The sequence below is a fragment of the Scyliorhinus canicula genome, chromosome 7 (genome assembly GCF_902713615.1).
Source record: "Scyliorhinus canicula chromosome 7, sScyCan1.1, whole genome shotgun sequence".
NCBI classification, from domain to species: Eukaryota; Metazoa; Chordata; class Chondrichthyes; order Carcharhiniformes; family Scyliorhinidae; genus Scyliorhinus; species Scyliorhinus canicula.
The window spans coordinates 209,714,552-209,731,504 of record NC_052152.1 but is presented as its reverse complement, the minus strand read 5'-3'; the positions used below and the strand labels follow the sequence as shown (position 1 = coordinate 209,731,504).

Sequence of the window (16,953 nt, the reverse complement as noted above, 5' to 3'; positions counted from 1 at the left end):
GCGGGTCTGTTGCAGGTGGGCGGGGCTGGCGATGCGGGGGCGGGGCTGGCGATGCGGGGGCGGGGCTGGCGCTGTGTGGCGGGGTTTGCACCGTGGGGCGGGTCTGACGCCGGTGGGCGGGGCTGGCGTTGCGGGGGCGGGGCTGGCGATGCTGGGGCGGGGCTGGCGCTGTGTGGCGGGGTTTGCACCGTGGGGCGGGTCTGACGCCGGTGGGCGGGGCTGGCGTTGCGGGGGCGGGGTCTCTGTGCGATTTTGGCGGGAGCGTGGCTGGGGGCGGGGCTGGTATAAAGAGCGGGAAAGGGGTCGCGAGCGGGACACAAACCGGAGCTTCTGAGAGAGGGACAGCAGCGGGTAAGAGAGGCCGACCGGCCGCTTGGGCACGGGATTACCCCCGAGGGGGATGGTTCTGGGTTGGGTTGGGTTGGGTTGGGGGTCTGGGTCTGGGTCTGGGGGGGGGGGGGGGGTTTGTGGTGGTGGGGGGGTCTGTGTTTCTGGGGTGGTATCTGTGTTTGTTGGGGGGGGGGGTCTGTGTTTGTGGGGTGGTGGGGGGGTCTGTGTTTCTGGGGTGGTGGGGGGGTCTGTGTTTCTGGGGTGGTGGGGGGGTTTGTGGGTGGTGGGGGGGGTCTGTGTTTGTGGGGTGGTGGGGGGTCTGTGTTTGTGGTGGGGGGGGGGTCTGTGTTTGTGGGGTGGTTGGGGGGGTTTGTGTTTGTGGGGTGGTGGGGGGGGTTGTGTTTGTGGGGTGGTTTTGGGGGGGGTTTGTGTTTGTGGGGTGGTTGGGGGGGGGTTTGTGTTTGTGGGGTGGTGGGGGGGTCTTTGTTTGTGGGGTGGTGGGGGGGGTCTGTGTTTGTGGGGTGGTGGGGGGGGTCTGTGTTTGTGGGGTGGTGGGGGGGGTCTGTGTTTGTGGGGTGGTGGGGGGGGTCTGTGTTTCTGGGGTGGTGGGGGGGTCTGTGTTTCTGGGGTGGTATCTGTGTTTGTTGGGGGGGGGGTCTGTGTTTGTGGGGTGGTGGGGGGGTCTGTGTTTCTGGGGTGGTGGGGGGGTCTGTGTTTCTGGGGTGGTGGGGGGGTTTGTGGGGTGGTGGGGGGGTCTGTGTTTGTGGTGGGGGGGGGTCTGTGTTTGTGGGGTGGTTGGGGGGGGTTTTGTGTTTGTGGGGTGGTGGGGGGGGTTGTGTTTGTGGGGTGGTTTTGGGGGGGGTTTGTGTTTGTGGGGTGGTGGGGGGGGGTCTGTGTTTGTGGGGGGTGTCTGTGTTTGTGGGGTGGTTGGGGGGGGGTTTGTGTTTGTGGGGTGGGGGGGGGGTCTTTGTTTGTGGGGTGGTGGGGGGGGTCTGTGTTTGTGGGGTGGTGGGGGGGGTCCTGTGTTTGTGGGGTGGTGGGGGGGGTCTGTGTTTGTGGGGTGGTGGGGGGGGTCTGTGTTTGTGGGGTGGTGGGGGGGGTCTGTGTTTGTGGGGTGGTGGGCGGGGTCTGTGTTTGTGGGGTGGTGGGGGGGTCTGTGTTTGTGGGGTGGTGGGGGGGGTCTGTGTTTGTGGGGTGGTGGGGGGGGGTCTGTGTTTGTGGGGTGGTGGGGGGGGTCTGTGTTTGTGGGGTGGTGGGGGGGTGTCTGTGTTTGTGGGGTGGTGGGGGGTGTCTGTGTTTGTGGGGTGGTGGGGGGGGGGTGTTGCAGTGAAAGTGTTGAAGACAGTTGGTAAAATGAAGGGTTCAATCCTGTGGATTCTGATTGAGATTTTGGGAAATGATGACGTTATTTACTGAACTTGCACAAAAAGCTTAATTGATTTCCTGGGTTTAGTCACATCTGGAATGCTTTCATTCCCATCCTGTCTGTAACTTGGGATTTAGCACGTGACGAATGTTGAGCTTTGCTGGCAAAGATCGGGAGAGTCTCATGTCAGATCGCATTCAGGACAGTGAGAAATGAAGTAGTGTGTTTTGTGAAATAGTTTTTAAATACAGAATGAACTGGGGCGGATGCTGAATAAGGTTCTAGGTGGCATGCACAGGGTCATTGAATGTAAAAGCTGAACAATTTGCCCAGAATTTGTACCCCCCCACCTGGAGGTCACCCCCCCCCCCCCCCCCCCCCCCCCCCCAAGTCACCCTGACTTGGAAATGTATCACTGTTCCTTCACTATCACTGGATCAAAATCCTGGAACTCCCTCCCTAACAGCACAGTTGGTGTACCTACACCTCCGGGACTGCAGCAGGTTGGAGGTGGCAGCTCACCCACCACCTTCTTGAGGGGCAATTGGGGGTGGGGAATAAATGCTGGTCTAACCAGTGATGCCCACATCCTATAAATCAATAAAGGATGCTGATTAGATCATGGTTACTATCCAGTTCTGGGAAGGCTGAGGGAGAAATATCGTCTGGATTGAAATATTGAAAAGAGTGTTGGAGAATCAGTGATTGATTGAGGCAGAGCCTCGGGCGAAAAGTGTTTGTCTTTAAATACAACATGCCAGGGAAATATGGGATGAAAGTTTGAGGGAAGGGCTCTCATTTCAGTGATTTAATAAATGTCTTGATTCTCTCTGATTGAAGGATTGTTTGTGATTTAGGCTCCATATCCTTTCAATATCCGAAACCACCTCTAACCGTCCCTGCCAGAGGTCGTTTAAGTTGAACAATTGATTTTGTGTTTCTTGGCAGTTTTAATTGAAAACCGTTAAGAGGTCAGCTATTCCATTCCATCTAGTCCTAATTTTTCTTTTACTGTTCTTTAATATGAATTGGGGTTTAGACCTAATTTAACAATGTGGTTATCTCAGATTTGTCATCACTGAAAATGCGGACAGAACTCTCAGCTCTAAATTTTAGGTATAGCTGGAATCCAAAGTTGTCCTTCTTCATCATGTAAAAATAAATCGTCCCTACTTGCACACTGCAGATACTTTAGATAAGGCAGGAATTTGAAGATGCTCCCTCGGGGGTGTGGGGTGCTGCTCCTGAGGGGGATGGGGGTGCTGCTCCTGAGGGGGATAGGGGTGCTGCTCCTGAGGGGGGTGGGGAGGGAGGGGGATGGGGAGGTGCTGCTCCTGTGGGGGATGGGGAGGTGCTGCTCCTGAGGGGGATGGGGGTGCTGCTCCTGTGGGGTGGGGGGGGGGGGGGGGCTGGCTCGTGTGGGGGATGGAGAGGTGCTGCTCCTGAGGGGGATGGGGAAGCCAGGATTGTCCTTCAAGAGCTTAAAAGGAACTTGAGGGAATGTTGTTCTTCCTTCTGATCAATAAAAGTAATTGATAGCAGAGTGGAACTCCAGATATCATGTTAGCCTCTTGGGCTTATTGTGAATTGTGTTCCTTGTTTATCTCAATCGGCTCTGGATTTGAAGAAACGAGTGTTGAAGACGGGAGTGGTAACAGAGTGCCTGCTTTCTAATTAAGCAACTTGGTTAGTGGGTCATGGTGTGTGTCTGCCCCCCCCCGTCCTCATGAAATGGAAAGCAGTGTTTGTAAAAGTGAAGTTTGGAATGCAGCTAACCGCCCCTTACAATCTGTTTTAATTTATCATGCATATTAAAAAATCCCCAGCACCTAAATGCAATGAGTGTAGCGTGTCTGTTTCATACAGTGTGATTACTGTAAGCACACTGCTTCTGGAGATTTACAATAAATGTTGTTTGATTTGCCAAAAGTTCTATAAAATAAATAGGTTTTGTAAATCACTCTGTTGTTCATTTGCAATGTGAAATGGAAAGGGGTTTTAAACAGGTCTGGAAAGTTTGTGGGATGTCTCGGCTGCGATGGAACATGACCTCAGCTCGAGAGGTGGGCTTTCCTGTTTCTCACAGCAAATTGGTTCCTAAAAGCTGCCAACTATTTAAATGAACAGAAGAAGGGAGAGGAGAGGGTTGATAGTGGGGTTGTCCATGAATGGTGACTACAAACTCTAATTGCTGTCTGAAGACCCCTTTTTGTGTAAAGGTAATTAGCATCTCGTACAGTAACTTCCTTCTGCATAGACCCAGTTGTAACATGTCCACTTTACATGGAGCAGTATTTCCTGCACAGCCTGGAAATGGTGGAGTGTTGAGAATTGGGAGTTGATATTGTGAACTGTTGTAATTTCTGTGGGATGAGATCCAGGAGTTTGGGAGGTGTTCAGCCCCCCCCCCCACCTCCCGAATTAGGTTTAGCCTATTGGTGGAGGTTTGTTGGAGTTTGAGGTGAGCTGTGCAGCTTAAAGTGACTTGAATCAGATTGAGCACAACAATGCCAGCAGAGATTCCGTAGGCCAGTTTCTGTTGATGCTCATTGCTGATATTGTGGATGAGACAGCTGAGAGGATAGACTGAGGAGGGGTGGAATGGCCTTCATTTCCTCTGCTTTTGATAATGGGGCAGTCTCAAACTGTCGCTGCTGTTTCAGCTGCTCTATGGAAATGTCATCTTCCGGAGGGAGATGGGGAGTGTTTAGAGATGTGACAAAGCAACTTGGTAAGGGGCAATGTATTCCTGGTTGTCACTGGCTTCTGTTGTAGTGAATCTTGGTTTGGTCTCTGATGGAATTGTGTGTTTAACGGAAAAGTTGTGAAGCTGCTTCTGGCACCTGGTCCCTCGTTACATCTTGGGATGTTTTTCTGCTCCCCGAGCCAGGAATTGGTTGCAATGATTAGCAGAGAACGGGACTGTTGCCATCTGCAGGTTTTGTGTTGAATGGACGATGTCGTAGATTGAGGGATAGGAATATCTCTTAGACCATAAGCTGGTCTGTTGCTGAAGATTACTGTTCCATCATCTCCAATCACAAACCTGGGTCATCACATCAGGGTCATATTTTCCCCAGTCACTCAACCTAGCCTTTTATCCATCGTCTTGTGGTTTAAATAATTTTTCAAATGTTAATTTGAGTTTGAATTAATGTTTTGTTGTGTTTATCTTGCAGATTATTCTCAACAATGCCTCAGAGTGGGAATATTAATGGTGACTTTGGCATTTTCTCCTCACTCCTGGAAGATGATGATGATTTTTATCAGACCTGCCAGGAATTTCTGAAGACTGTTGAAATGTTGCCAAGTTCACCACAAAACTCCCTCCCCAAGAATAATATCTGTGACTCCCTTTCCACTTTAATGCCTTCCAAATCAGACCAGTTGGAATTAATGTCAAAGTGCCTGTTGGACGATGAGGAATATGTTGACCAGGGTTTACTTTGGGACTTGGAAGCATCACTCAAGATGGAGCAGGACTGCATGTGGAGTAATTTATTAACAACAACAACAGAGCTGGACAAAGCTGGTGACAAATTCGATGTGCCCTCTCTATCCAGTCCCCTGATGTCTGAAATTGAGTCTCAACTCTTCCAGGATCTGTGTGGCTCTGATTTAGAGAGTATTACCCCCTTCCTGGACAGGCCTCACCAAGAGAATGAAGATCCAAATTCAGACGATGAAAGTTCCTTGTCAACAGGCAGTGTTTCCTCGCGCTCCAGTGACTCAGGTACAGACCCATTGGGCAGAATGGTCGATGCAAGTTCCTGATTGGAAGCAGGTCAGTCGTGCAGTCCTATGCGTGACTTCTCCGGTTACACATGGACCAACTCAGACACCAAAGACTTGCCTTGTGTGCAAATGTGGGAGTAAACTGGAAGATCTCTGAATTATTTCCTAGGCCAGTGGGAAGGCTGATGGTCTGGGCTGTATTGAGGGGGAGGGGTCTTGTATTAGTCATTTGCTTTTAACTAGAGTGGGTGAAGACATACAAGTTCATAAGATAGAGGAGCAGAATTAGGCCATTTGGCCCATTGAGTCAAATTTGTGATGCCTTCACCAATATGGAGGCCTAGAGAGAATAATTCTCTTGGGAACGGGGTAAGAATCCACCATCTTAGTCAGGCTTCCCTAACCCCCACACTCTGCAAGTTTGGCTTGCTTCCATTGTGTCTCGCGCAGGTGGCCTCCGTGATGTAGACAGTGGGTTTGTTCCCCATGATTCACGGTTTGCCTTGAAGTAGCAATTTCCCCGAGGGTGCATCCCCAGCATGAGGCACGAATGGCCAAGCAGCTCTGAGCTCTGTTGGTGTGTCTGCTACTTACAGACTGGGAGCTTCCTGGTTTCCGTTACTGCATGTTGGAACAGACCATCCCTCCCATCCCCCACTGGAAATGAAACATTACTGTTCGAAAAAGATGCAGAATGCGGTGGATAAAATAATAGAGGTGGACACTGGACCCTGAACCTGATTAACATCTCTTCACCAGGTCAAAGGTTACACATTCCCTGCAATTAATTTTTAAAATAACACTTTCCCCTCCCAGAGCTTCATCCAAATCAATGGATTATATTGAGGAGTATGGAAGCTGGGTGGCTAAATAGAGATCATGTGTGATTTAATTGAATGCCCTTATTCTGTTCCTAATGTTCCAGCTGTTACTTTATTGAATGATATCTAGTTCTGCTAAAAGCATGTACATTAAAGCTGCCTTGTGTTTGCAGAAGAAGAGATTGACGTTGTAACCATCGAGAAGCAAAGGTTGGCAGTGGGGGGCAGTGCCCAGCAGGATATTCCAAGGACTGGAACCCGCTCGCAGACATTGGCCAGCATCAAACGATGCAATCTGGAAATTCAACAGCAGCACAACTATGCTGCGCCCTCTCCACTGCTCTGTGAGGAGACCCCAGCACCAAAACGAGCCAAACTGACAGCTATCTCCATGTGATCAGTTACTCGTCCCCCAGCAAGTCCTTGACCTTCAGTCCCAGGTCTTCAGATGCTGAGGATGAGGAGCGACGGAGGACGCACAATGTCCTAGAGCGGCAAAGGAGGAATGAGTTGAAGCATTGTCTGCTGGCTCTTCGAGATGAGGTGCCGGAACTTTCCAAGAATGACAAAGCCTCAAAAGTGGTCATCCTGAGGAAAGCAACAGAGTATGTTATCAGACTAAAGAGAGAGCATCAAAAACTAAATGCAGAGAGAGAGAAACTTGAGAAAAAGCAGCAAATGCTGAGACGGAAATTTGCCCAGATGCGGGGAATTTCTAAATAGTTTGCAAACCTCTGCAAAGTGGAATCATGTTGTCTTTGTCTCCTTGGAATTCAGATATTCAAAAGACTTGAGTTATCTTTCTCATGTTTATACAGACAATGGACATTACTGGGGCCATTGGGCTGGTAATGTGGATGTGACTATAAGGTTCTTTCTGTGAGAACTTGTGCCAGTGCCTCCCTAGATTTATTCTTTGATTATGTCATTGCAGAATTTTGCAAGATTGTAAAAGTAAGTCTTGTGTTTTAATTCAGTTTGAATGCTGCATGTGTCTTAAATTGCTTGGCTGTCTGTTATTTTAAGAAGCTGCTTTTGGCACTGACTATATCCCTGGTACAACCTGGGCACATTGAAGCCACAATTATCTCCAGCTGCTGAGGGAACAAGGTGTCAGTTTAAGGTTTACCCACCAATGGAGTTAAACAGACCATTGCTCAATATTCAAACCGGAACTAAGTGATCAATATGAGATGGGCAGGGCTGGAGTTAGCTGCCCAGGGATCTAATGAGGAAAGGTTTCTAATAATAATCGTATTGTCACAAGTAGGCTTGCATTAATACAGCAATGAAGTTACTGTGAAAAGGCCCCAGTCGCCACATTCCGGTGCCTGTTCGGGTACACAGAGGGAGAATTCAGAATGTTCAATTTACCTGACAAGCACGTCTTTTGGGACTTGTGGGAGGAAACCGGAGCACCCGGAGGAAACCCATGCAGACACGGGGAGAACATACAGACTCCGCACAATGACCCAAGCCGGGAATCGAACCTGGGACCCTGGTGCTGTGAAGAGACAGTGCTAACCACTCCTCGCTATCTCACATTAATACTGTGGCTACCAGGCCCGGTCAAAGGCTCGGAATCCCACAGAGTAACCTCCTGACTCCTCCCCCTAATCCCAAAGCCCATCCACCATCGACAAGGCACAAGTCAGGAGGTTGATGGAATACTCTCCTCTTGCCTGGATGAGTGTGGCTCCAATACTCAAGCTCGACACCATCCAGGACAAAGCAGCTCCGCTTGATTGCTCCTCCTTCCACAAACATTCACTCCCTCCACCACTGATGAACAGTGGCAGCCGTGTGTACCATCTACAAGATGCACTGCAGTAACTCACCAAGGTTCCTTAGACAGCACCTTCCAAACCCACGACCACTACCATCTAGAAGGACAAGAGAAGCAGATACCTGGAGGTTCCCCTCCAAGTCACTCACCACCCTGACTTGGAAATACATCGCCGTTGCTTCACTGTCAATGGGTCAAAATCCTGGAACTCCCTCCCTAACAGCACAGTGGGTGTACCTACACCACCAGGACTGCAGCTGCTCAAGAAGGCAGCTCACCACCACCTTCTGAAGGGCAACTAGGGATGGGCAATAAATGCTGGCCTAACCGGCCACGCCCACATCCCATAAATAATTTTTAAAAATAGTTTAAATCTTTTTTTCTTTTAATCTTTTGAGTTTCAAGTTTTCCAATCAATACCTCACTAACCAGACTTCCAGATATCATATTTGGGATAGAATCCAGACTCTGCAAAGTTCCTGTACTTGATGTTTGTATAATCTGCCGGTGTAAATGCTTTTATGATAATTTGTTCATGTTGGGAAACCATTGTGTCTGTCACTGATTGATGCTCTCCATCAGCTCCACTCTTCTCTGTCAAAAAGTTAATGGGGGTTGTTGGGTTACTGGTATCGGGTGGATACACGGGCTTGAGTCGGGTGATCATTGCTCGGCACAACATTGAGGGCCGAAGGGCCTGTTCTGTGCTGTACTGTTCTAATTCTAAAAAAAAAAAAATGCTCCGAGCAGTACCTCGTGTTGGAAGATTGTTCACTTACTCTGACACTGTGGTTCGCACTCTTGAGGATTTGGGATGGACGGGCAGGAATACAAAATTCCTTTTGTGTTTGGGTTCAGCTGAGGTTCCGGCTCCCTGTGGGTGGGGGCAGGATGGAATTTGGCTGATTCTGACCTCGCCCCAATCTATTGTAGGAATGCTTCCTGGATTGGCAGTCTACTCTGCAACCAGCAATTGTTGGCACCTTCAAGTGGGGGCGGGGGGGGATTGGAGTTTTCTATAAGCCACTTTATAAGACAATTTGTCCGTTAATAGCCAATTGTCACACGGGGCATGTGGTGCAGTGGTTAGCACTGGGAATGCGGAGCTGAGGACCTGGATTCGAATCCCGGCTCTGGGTCACTGTCCGTGTGGAGTTTGCACATTCTCCCCGTGTCTGCGTGGGTCTCACCCCCACAACCCAAAGATGTGCAGGATAAGTGGATTGGCCACGCTAAATTGCCCCTTAATTGGAAAAAAATAATTGGGTACTTTAAATTTATTTTTTTAAAAACAATTATCAGATGATTGCAATGATGACTACATCTTTCTCAAAGTCTCATCAATTTGATTGTTTAATTACATATTTTGCTGCTAATACTATAATTTATTTTCCGATAACTCGCTGCCTATCATGTTATCAAACCTTATGCAATTTATGTTGTATTATATTTTCTTACGAATGATTAGATTTTCTGATCCCTATGGTGAGTTTTGTGTGAAGTTTAAGTTATTGGTTTGTATTGTCACGTTGGGCGATTTCTCTTTTGGGGCGGGGGCAAATCTGTATTGTGAATGGTGAATACTTTGACAAAGCACTTTCTGTTCAGCCTTTTGCTATTTTGGCACAAATCACTCAATAAAATGTTTAAATTTAATATGGACAAGTTCTTTTGTTTAAAGTTTTTTTAATGTTGTAGGGGCGGCACGGTGGTGCAGTGGTTAGCACTGCTGCCTCATGGAGCCGAGGTCCCTGGTTCGATCCCAGCCCCAGGTCACTGTCTGTGTGGAGTTTGCACAGTCTGTGTCTGTGGGGGTCTCTCCCCCCACAACTGGAAGATGTGCAGGGTAAGTAGATTGGTCACGCTAAATTGCCCCTTAATTGGAAAAATAGAATTGGATTCTCTAAATTCCTAAATAGGAAAATTGTTGAGAATGAGGTTGCATTTAAATTTCAACCAACTGCTGTGAAGAGGAGCTGGAAAATCGATCCAGCATCTGTATGTGGGAAGTTACGGTGCCTGTGAGAAAGATCTATTGGGCACCATCGAACCATGTCCCATAGTGAGCCGCGTGTTTCCCAGTGCTCGCACCGTTACGCTGTCTAACGCCACTCAGTTTAGGTACAGGCCTTGGGGGAACACACAGCCGAGGGAGCATTTGGTCCCCTTTCCGACACCGAGGAGCCCCGCTCACCAAAACCCCTCCGTGCAGCGAGAGATTGGCTGCCGTTTTCAAATCACAATGGGCGGGCTTCACATGGTGTTAGCTCTGGCGAGGTGTGGCGAGCCGGGTGGATCCTGGGAGTGGGGTCACCCGACATTTACTGGCCACTTTGTGCTACGCTGCTTTTCGGGCGCAGTGTGGCCGGTAGATTGCGGCCTTCAGTTCTTCTACAACTCCTTTAATGACCTGGGGATAGTCCAAAAGGTGGGGCTTCACGAGCATCGCTCATTAACCTCTCCCTGTGGGGATTGTGGAGTACATGTTTCCATGGGCGTTGTTATCGAGCAGTTTAAATACGGTCCAGGACCTGACCTGGAAACTCCGTGTCCAAAAGGGTTGGGAGGGGTTATTGGGTTAGGGTGAAAGTGAGTGCTTGAGTGGGTCGGAATGGGCCGAATGGCCTCCTGCACTGTATGTTCTATGCTATGCTTGCGGATGATCCATTGTTGAATACATTTATGATTGAAATAGATTTTAAATCTCTCTGAATCGAGGGGCATGGGGACTAGACAGGAGAGTAGGCTCTGGAGGTGGAATGATCTCCTATTGGGAGTACTGCGCTGGGAGCTGCGATCAGGTCACTGGCTATCAATCTTCCGGCTCAGGCAAGGGTTCTACATATTGAGCCATAGCTGACAACCTTGTACAGTTTGGACCCTTGCCAGAGGAGCTATGTAATTTTGCACAGACTAGTAATCCTATTCATCAACCTCATGAGACCAGTAGCCATGGTGGGCACGGTTCCAGAAGTGACCTCATGCAGTGAGAATGATGTGAACACATGCAGAATTCAAACTGGTGACTGGGGCAAAGGTATGAATGGGAAATCCAACCGTGTTGCAATGTTAGAATGAAAGAGTTCAGTCATCTTCTCAAATGTAAATTAGTCACTACTATTCATCTAATTGTTAGAGAAGAGTGTTTCAATAGACTCAGTAACTGGCTCTGTCCAAAACAGCTTAGATTTGTGACAGATATGAATAAACAATTAAATGAGTAAAGGTACAGAGAGGTTTTGAGGAAGAATATGAACTTTATATGGAACTGATTACGGTTTAGGTACTGCCATACCGGCTGAGGTTATTCATGAAGGCCCCGTCTTCTCAGCCTTGCCCCCCGCCTGCAGTGTGGTGACCCTCAGTTTAAATCACCACCAGTCAGCTCTTCCCCCCCCCCCCCCCCCCCCCCAACCCCCTCAAAGGGGGAGGCAGCCTATGGTCGTCTGGTACTGTGGCAACTTTACACTTGCATGTGGTACTGCAGCAGCTGGGACTAACTCGTGTTATAATTCTTACTCTCTACAGTAGGAGTCTACAGTATGTGTGAAAGAAAATTACCTGAGTATCGAATGTTAGTGAAGGGTCAGACGACTTGACTTTCAAAAATCAAGGCTGATATTCCCAATACTGAGGGAGTGCTGCACTGCCAGAGGGTCAGTACTGAGGGAGTGCTGCACTGTCAGAGGGTCAGTACTGAGGGAGTGCCGCACTGTCAGAGGGTCAGTACTGAGGGAGTGCTGCAGTGTCAGAGGGTCAGTACTGAGGGAGAGCCGCACTGTCAGAGGGTCAGTACTGAGGGAGTGCCGCACTGTCAGAGGGTCAGTACTGAGGGAGTGCTGCACTGTCAGAGGGTCAGTACTGAGGGAGAGCTGCACTGCCAGAGGGTCAGTACTGAGGGAGTGCTACACTGTCAGAGGGTCAGTACTGAGGGAGTGCTGCACTGTCAGAGGGTCAGTACTGAGGGAGTGCCGCACTGTCAGAGGGTCAGTACTGAGGGAGTGCTGCACTGTCAGAGGGTCAGTACTGAGGGAGTGCTGCACTGTCAGAGGGTTCAGTACTGAGGGAGTGCCGCACTGTCAGAGGGTCAGTACTGAGGGAGTGCCGCACTGTCAGAGGGTCAGTACTGAGGGAGAGCTGCAGTGTCAGAGGGCCAGTACTGAGGGAGTGCCGCACTGTCAGAGGGTCAGTACTGAGGGAGTGCCGCACTGTCAGAGGGTCAGTTCTGAGGGAGTGCTGCACTGTCAGAGGATCAGTACTGAGGGAGTGCTGCACTGTCAGAGGGTCAGTACTGAGGGAGTGCTGCACTGTCAGAGGGTCAGTACTGAGGGAGTGCCGCACTGTCAGAGGGTCAGTACTGAGGGAGCACCGCACTGTCAGAGGGTCAGTACTGAGGGAGTGCCGCACTGTCAGAGGGTCAGTACTGAGGCAGTGCTGCACTGTCAGAGGGTCAGTACTGAGGGAGTGCTACACTGTCAGAGGGTCAGTACTGAGGGAGTGCCGCACTGTCAGAGGGTCAGTACTGAGGGAGCACCGCACTGTCAGAGGGTCAGTACTGAGGGAGTGCCGCACTGTCAGAGGGTCAGTACTGAGGGAGTGCTGCACTGTCAGAGGGTCAGTACTGAGGGAGTGCCGCACTGTCAGAGGGTCAGTACTGAGGGAGCGCCGCACTGTCAGAGGGTCAATACTGAGGGAGCGCTGCACTGTCAGAGGGTCAGTACTGAGTGAGTGCCGCACTGTCAAAAGTGCCATCTTTCAGAAGAGACAGTAAACTAAGACTCTATCTGCCCCTGTCAGGTGCTTGTGTCAGATCCATGCTGAGGACGAGCAGGAGAATTTCACCCAGTACTCTGCCCAATATTTATCCCTGAATCTTGCTATCATAGATTATTCGGACGTTTGTTTCATTGCTGTTTCTGTGATCCCACTCTGCAAATTACTACCCCCGAGCTGTGACAAAGTATTTATCTTTCATGATATTAGGGGGAATTTAGAGGCTGGAAGGAAACAAGCTTCACTTGGGATGCTGGTAATTAGGAATTTGGGTAGATGGGGTGGAAGTTGGTGTGTTATAAATGGGCTGGGGCAGCACGGTGGCACAGTGGTTAGCACTGCTGCCTCACGGTGCCGAGGTCCCAGGTTCGATCCCGGCTCTGGGTCACTGTCCGTGTGGAGTTTGCACATTCTCCCCGTGTCTGCGTGGGTTTCACCCCCACAACCCAAAGATGTGCAGGGTAGGTGGATTGGCCACGCTAAATTGCCCCTTAATTGGAAAAAATGAGGTACTCTAAACTTATAAAAATCAATAAATTAATTAATTTTTTTTTTACATCGGTGGGGGTAAATTGATTAAATAAACAACAGGTTTGGCCTTTGAAAAGATGGGGGGGGGGGGGGGGGGGGGAGAAAGGTATGGTGGGCTAATGGCTATTGAGGATATTAAGGAATTGATGATAGTATTGGATCCAAAAAGGAATCCACAAAGTTGCTCAAAAGTAGTAAACTCGAGGATTGGGAGCAGTTTAAAATTCAGCAATGGAAGACGGAGAGTGGTTAGCACAGTTGCTTCACAGCGCCAATGTCTCGGGTATAATTCTCACTTGGATCACTGTGCAGAGTCTGCACGTTTTCCCCATGTCTGCGTGGGGTTCCTCCGGGTGCTCTGGTTTCCTCCCAAAAGTCCCGAAAGACGTGCTGTTAGGTAATTTGGACATTCTGAATTCTCCCTCTGTGTACCCCAACAGGCGCCGGAGTGTGGCGACTGGGGGATTTTCACAGTAACTTCATTGCAGTGTTAATTTCATAGAATTTACAGTGCAGAAGGAGGCCATTCGGCCCATCGTGTCTTGGAAAGAGCATCCTACCCAAGGTCACACCTCCACCCTATCCCAGTAACCCCACCCAACACTAAGGGTAATTTAGCATGGCCAATCCACCTAACCTGCACATCTTTGGACTGTGGGAGGAAACCGGAGCACCCGGAGGAAACCCACGCAGACACGGGGAGAAAGTGCAGACTCTGCACAGACAGTGACCCAGCCGGGAATCGAGCTTGGGACCCTGGACCTATGAAGCGATTGTGCTATCCACAATGCTACCGTGGTGCCCATTAATGTAAGCCTACTTGTGACAATTTTGTTTTTAATTTAGCGTACCCAATTATTGTTTTCCAATTAAGGGGCAATTTAGCGTGGCCAATCCACCTAACCTGCACATCTTTGGGTTCTTGGGGTGAAACTCACGCAGACACGGGGAGAATGTGCAAACTCCACACGGTCAGTGACCCAGGGCCGGGATTCGAACCCAAGTAATCAGCGCTGTAGGCAGCAATGCTAACCACTGTGCCACCACTGCGCCACCGTGCTGCCCCCTACTTGTGACAATAATAAAGATTATAGATTATAAAGGTGGCAAGAGGTATGGTGAGAATGCGGGAGTGTGGCGGCAATGAGATTGAGGATCAGTGTTGAATGGTGGAGCAGGCTCGATGGGGCGAATGGCTTCCCCTGCTCCTATTTCCTACGTTGTTTCATTTCATGAAAATATTCGCAATCCTGAATATGACTGATGAAATGTAACTCGCTCTTATCGCAGATTAGAAGGTTCTACCTGATCAGGAATTTCTGACAGGATTTTAGCCGTGGTTTCCGTGAGGTTAGAGGTTAGGCAGTCCCTCATTACAGTTTCTATCGGCAGTCCACAATTCAAGTTACCTCACTCAATATGAAAGGCACCGTTTGGCACAAGAAGCCCCTCCCTATCCTCGAAATGCCACAGGATCGTAGCAACAATGGCTCAAAAGGTTAAATCGTAGAATGGAACGGCACAGAAGGAAGCTAATCAGGCCTGTGTTAGCTCTTTCAAAGAGTTATTCCATGAATTTCCCCTGCTCCTTCCCCATGACCCTGCAAACTTTGCCCTTTGAAAATCTATCCCATTTCCTTTTGAAAGTTACTATTGAAGTTGCTCCTTCAGGCAGAGTAGTTCCAAACTGTAGAAAAGAAAGTAAGAGTTTGGAGTGTTCAAAATATTTTATAGCCAGTGTAGTTTTAAAAATTTTAATTAATGGGGATTGGACATCGCTGGCTAGGCCAGCATTAATTGCCTATCCCTAATGGCACTGAAAAGGTGGTGGTTAGCTCCCTTCATGAACCACTGCATTCCCTGTGGTGTAGATTCACCCACTCGGCTATTCCAGGATGTTTCCCCGGCGACAGTGAAGGAACGGCCGATATATTTCCCAGTCAGGATGGTGAGGGGCTCGCAGGGGAACCTCCAGGTGGTGGGGTTCCCAGGTATCTGCTGCTCTTGTCCTTCTAGACGGTAGTGGCCGTGGGTTTGGAAGGTGCTGCCTAAGGAGCCTTGGTGAGTTGCTGCGGTGCACCATGTAGATGGGACACACGGCTGCCACTATTTGTCGGTGATGGAAGGAGTGAATGTTTGTGGAAGGGGAGCAATCAAGCGGGGCTGCTTTGTCCTGGATGGTGTTGAGATTCTTGAGTGTTGTTGGAGCTGCGCTCATCCAGGCAAGTGGAGAGTATTCCATCACACTCCTGACCTGTGCCTTGTAGATGGTGGGCAGGCTTTGGTGAGTCAGGAGGTGAGTTACTCGCCGTAGGATTCCTTGTCATTGACCTGCCCTGGTAGCCACAGTATTAATGTGGCTGGGTCCAATTCAGTTTCTGATCAATGGTAACCCCCAGGATGTTGATAATGGGGGATTCAGCGATGGTAATGCCATTGAAGTCATGGGGCGATAGTTAGATTCTCTCTTGTAGGAGATGGTCATTGCCTGGGGCTTATGTGGCATGAATGTAACTTGCCATTTGTCAGCCCCAAGCCTGGATACTGTCCAGGTCTTGCTGCATTGGGACATGGACTGCTTCATTATCTGAGGAGTTGTGAATGGTGCTGGACATTGTGCAGTCATCCACAAACATCCCCACTTCTGAACCTTGTGATGGGAGGGAGGTCATTGATGAAGCAGCTGAAGATGGTGGGGCCGAGGACACTAACCTGAGGAACTCCTGCAGGGATGTCCTGGAGCTGAGATGATTGACCTCCAACCATCACAACCATCTCCCTTTGTGCCGGGTATGACTCCAACCAGCAGAGAGTTTTCCCCCCGATTCCCATTGACTCCAGTTTAGCTCGGGCTCCTAGATGCCATACTCGGTCAAATGCTGCCTTGATATCAAGGGCAGTCACTCTCACCTCACCTCTGGGGTTCTGATGCAAAATCAGAGTTGGAATGTAGGAATGAATGTATTGATTGATGTGCCCTGACTTTCACATGCCAGCGCAGTGCGAGGTTCTTTCCTCAATCCGGACTGGATTGGGTTCGCAAATCTCAGTCAAATTAGCCTCAGTACCGCTGGACAATGATTCCCCTCCCTACCCTCACCTTCTGTAGCTAATGACACTGCACCTCCTGCTGGACAACACAAGCATCACACCAAGAACATGGAAGTGATTGGATGGGAGACGACCAAAGTCCATCAAATTCATTTTGCACAATCGTGGTAGTCACATGATAAAACGATAATGGAGTTGTTGATTAATCACTAGCGAGGTGAGGACTGGGTTTGGCTGCCAGAGTTCTGTGGTTAACTGCAAAAAAAACCTTTTGTCATGATACTCACTGACTCTCACTATGATGCCATGAACCTGCTGGATTACAGGCAAGCACAGCAAGATCCCACAGCCAGCTATGAAACAAACAAGCTGTTGATTTGTTTTGCCTAGCGTTGTTGGAAGGTGGAATGTTGTCCTGGACATCTGCTGGCTTAATGTTGTTTTGTCCCTCCTGGTATATTCAATAAGAAAAGCTATAGAAAACTGCAAAACCACTGCAGGAATCCCCTTGATTCAAATCTGAACATTACCCAAGATAATTGCAATTTCCACCTGTTATC

General features: G+C 49.3%; 1 protein-coding gene across 1 annotated transcript; it reads left to right on the top strand.

Annotated features, from left to right (window-relative positions):
* Positions 1–279: 279 nt before the first annotated feature.
* Positions 280–7,599, top strand: mych (myelocytomatosis oncogene homolog). The gene is given in 4 exon segments (XM_038803838.1): positions 280–351; positions 4,876–5,429; positions 6,426–6,638; positions 6,641–7,599. Coding segments are annotated over 3 exon segments (1,089 nt in total). The 5' UTR covers positions 280–351; positions 4,876–4,888; the 3' UTR covers positions 6,976–7,599.
* The last annotated feature ends 9,354 nt before the right edge of the window (positions 7,600–16,953 follow it).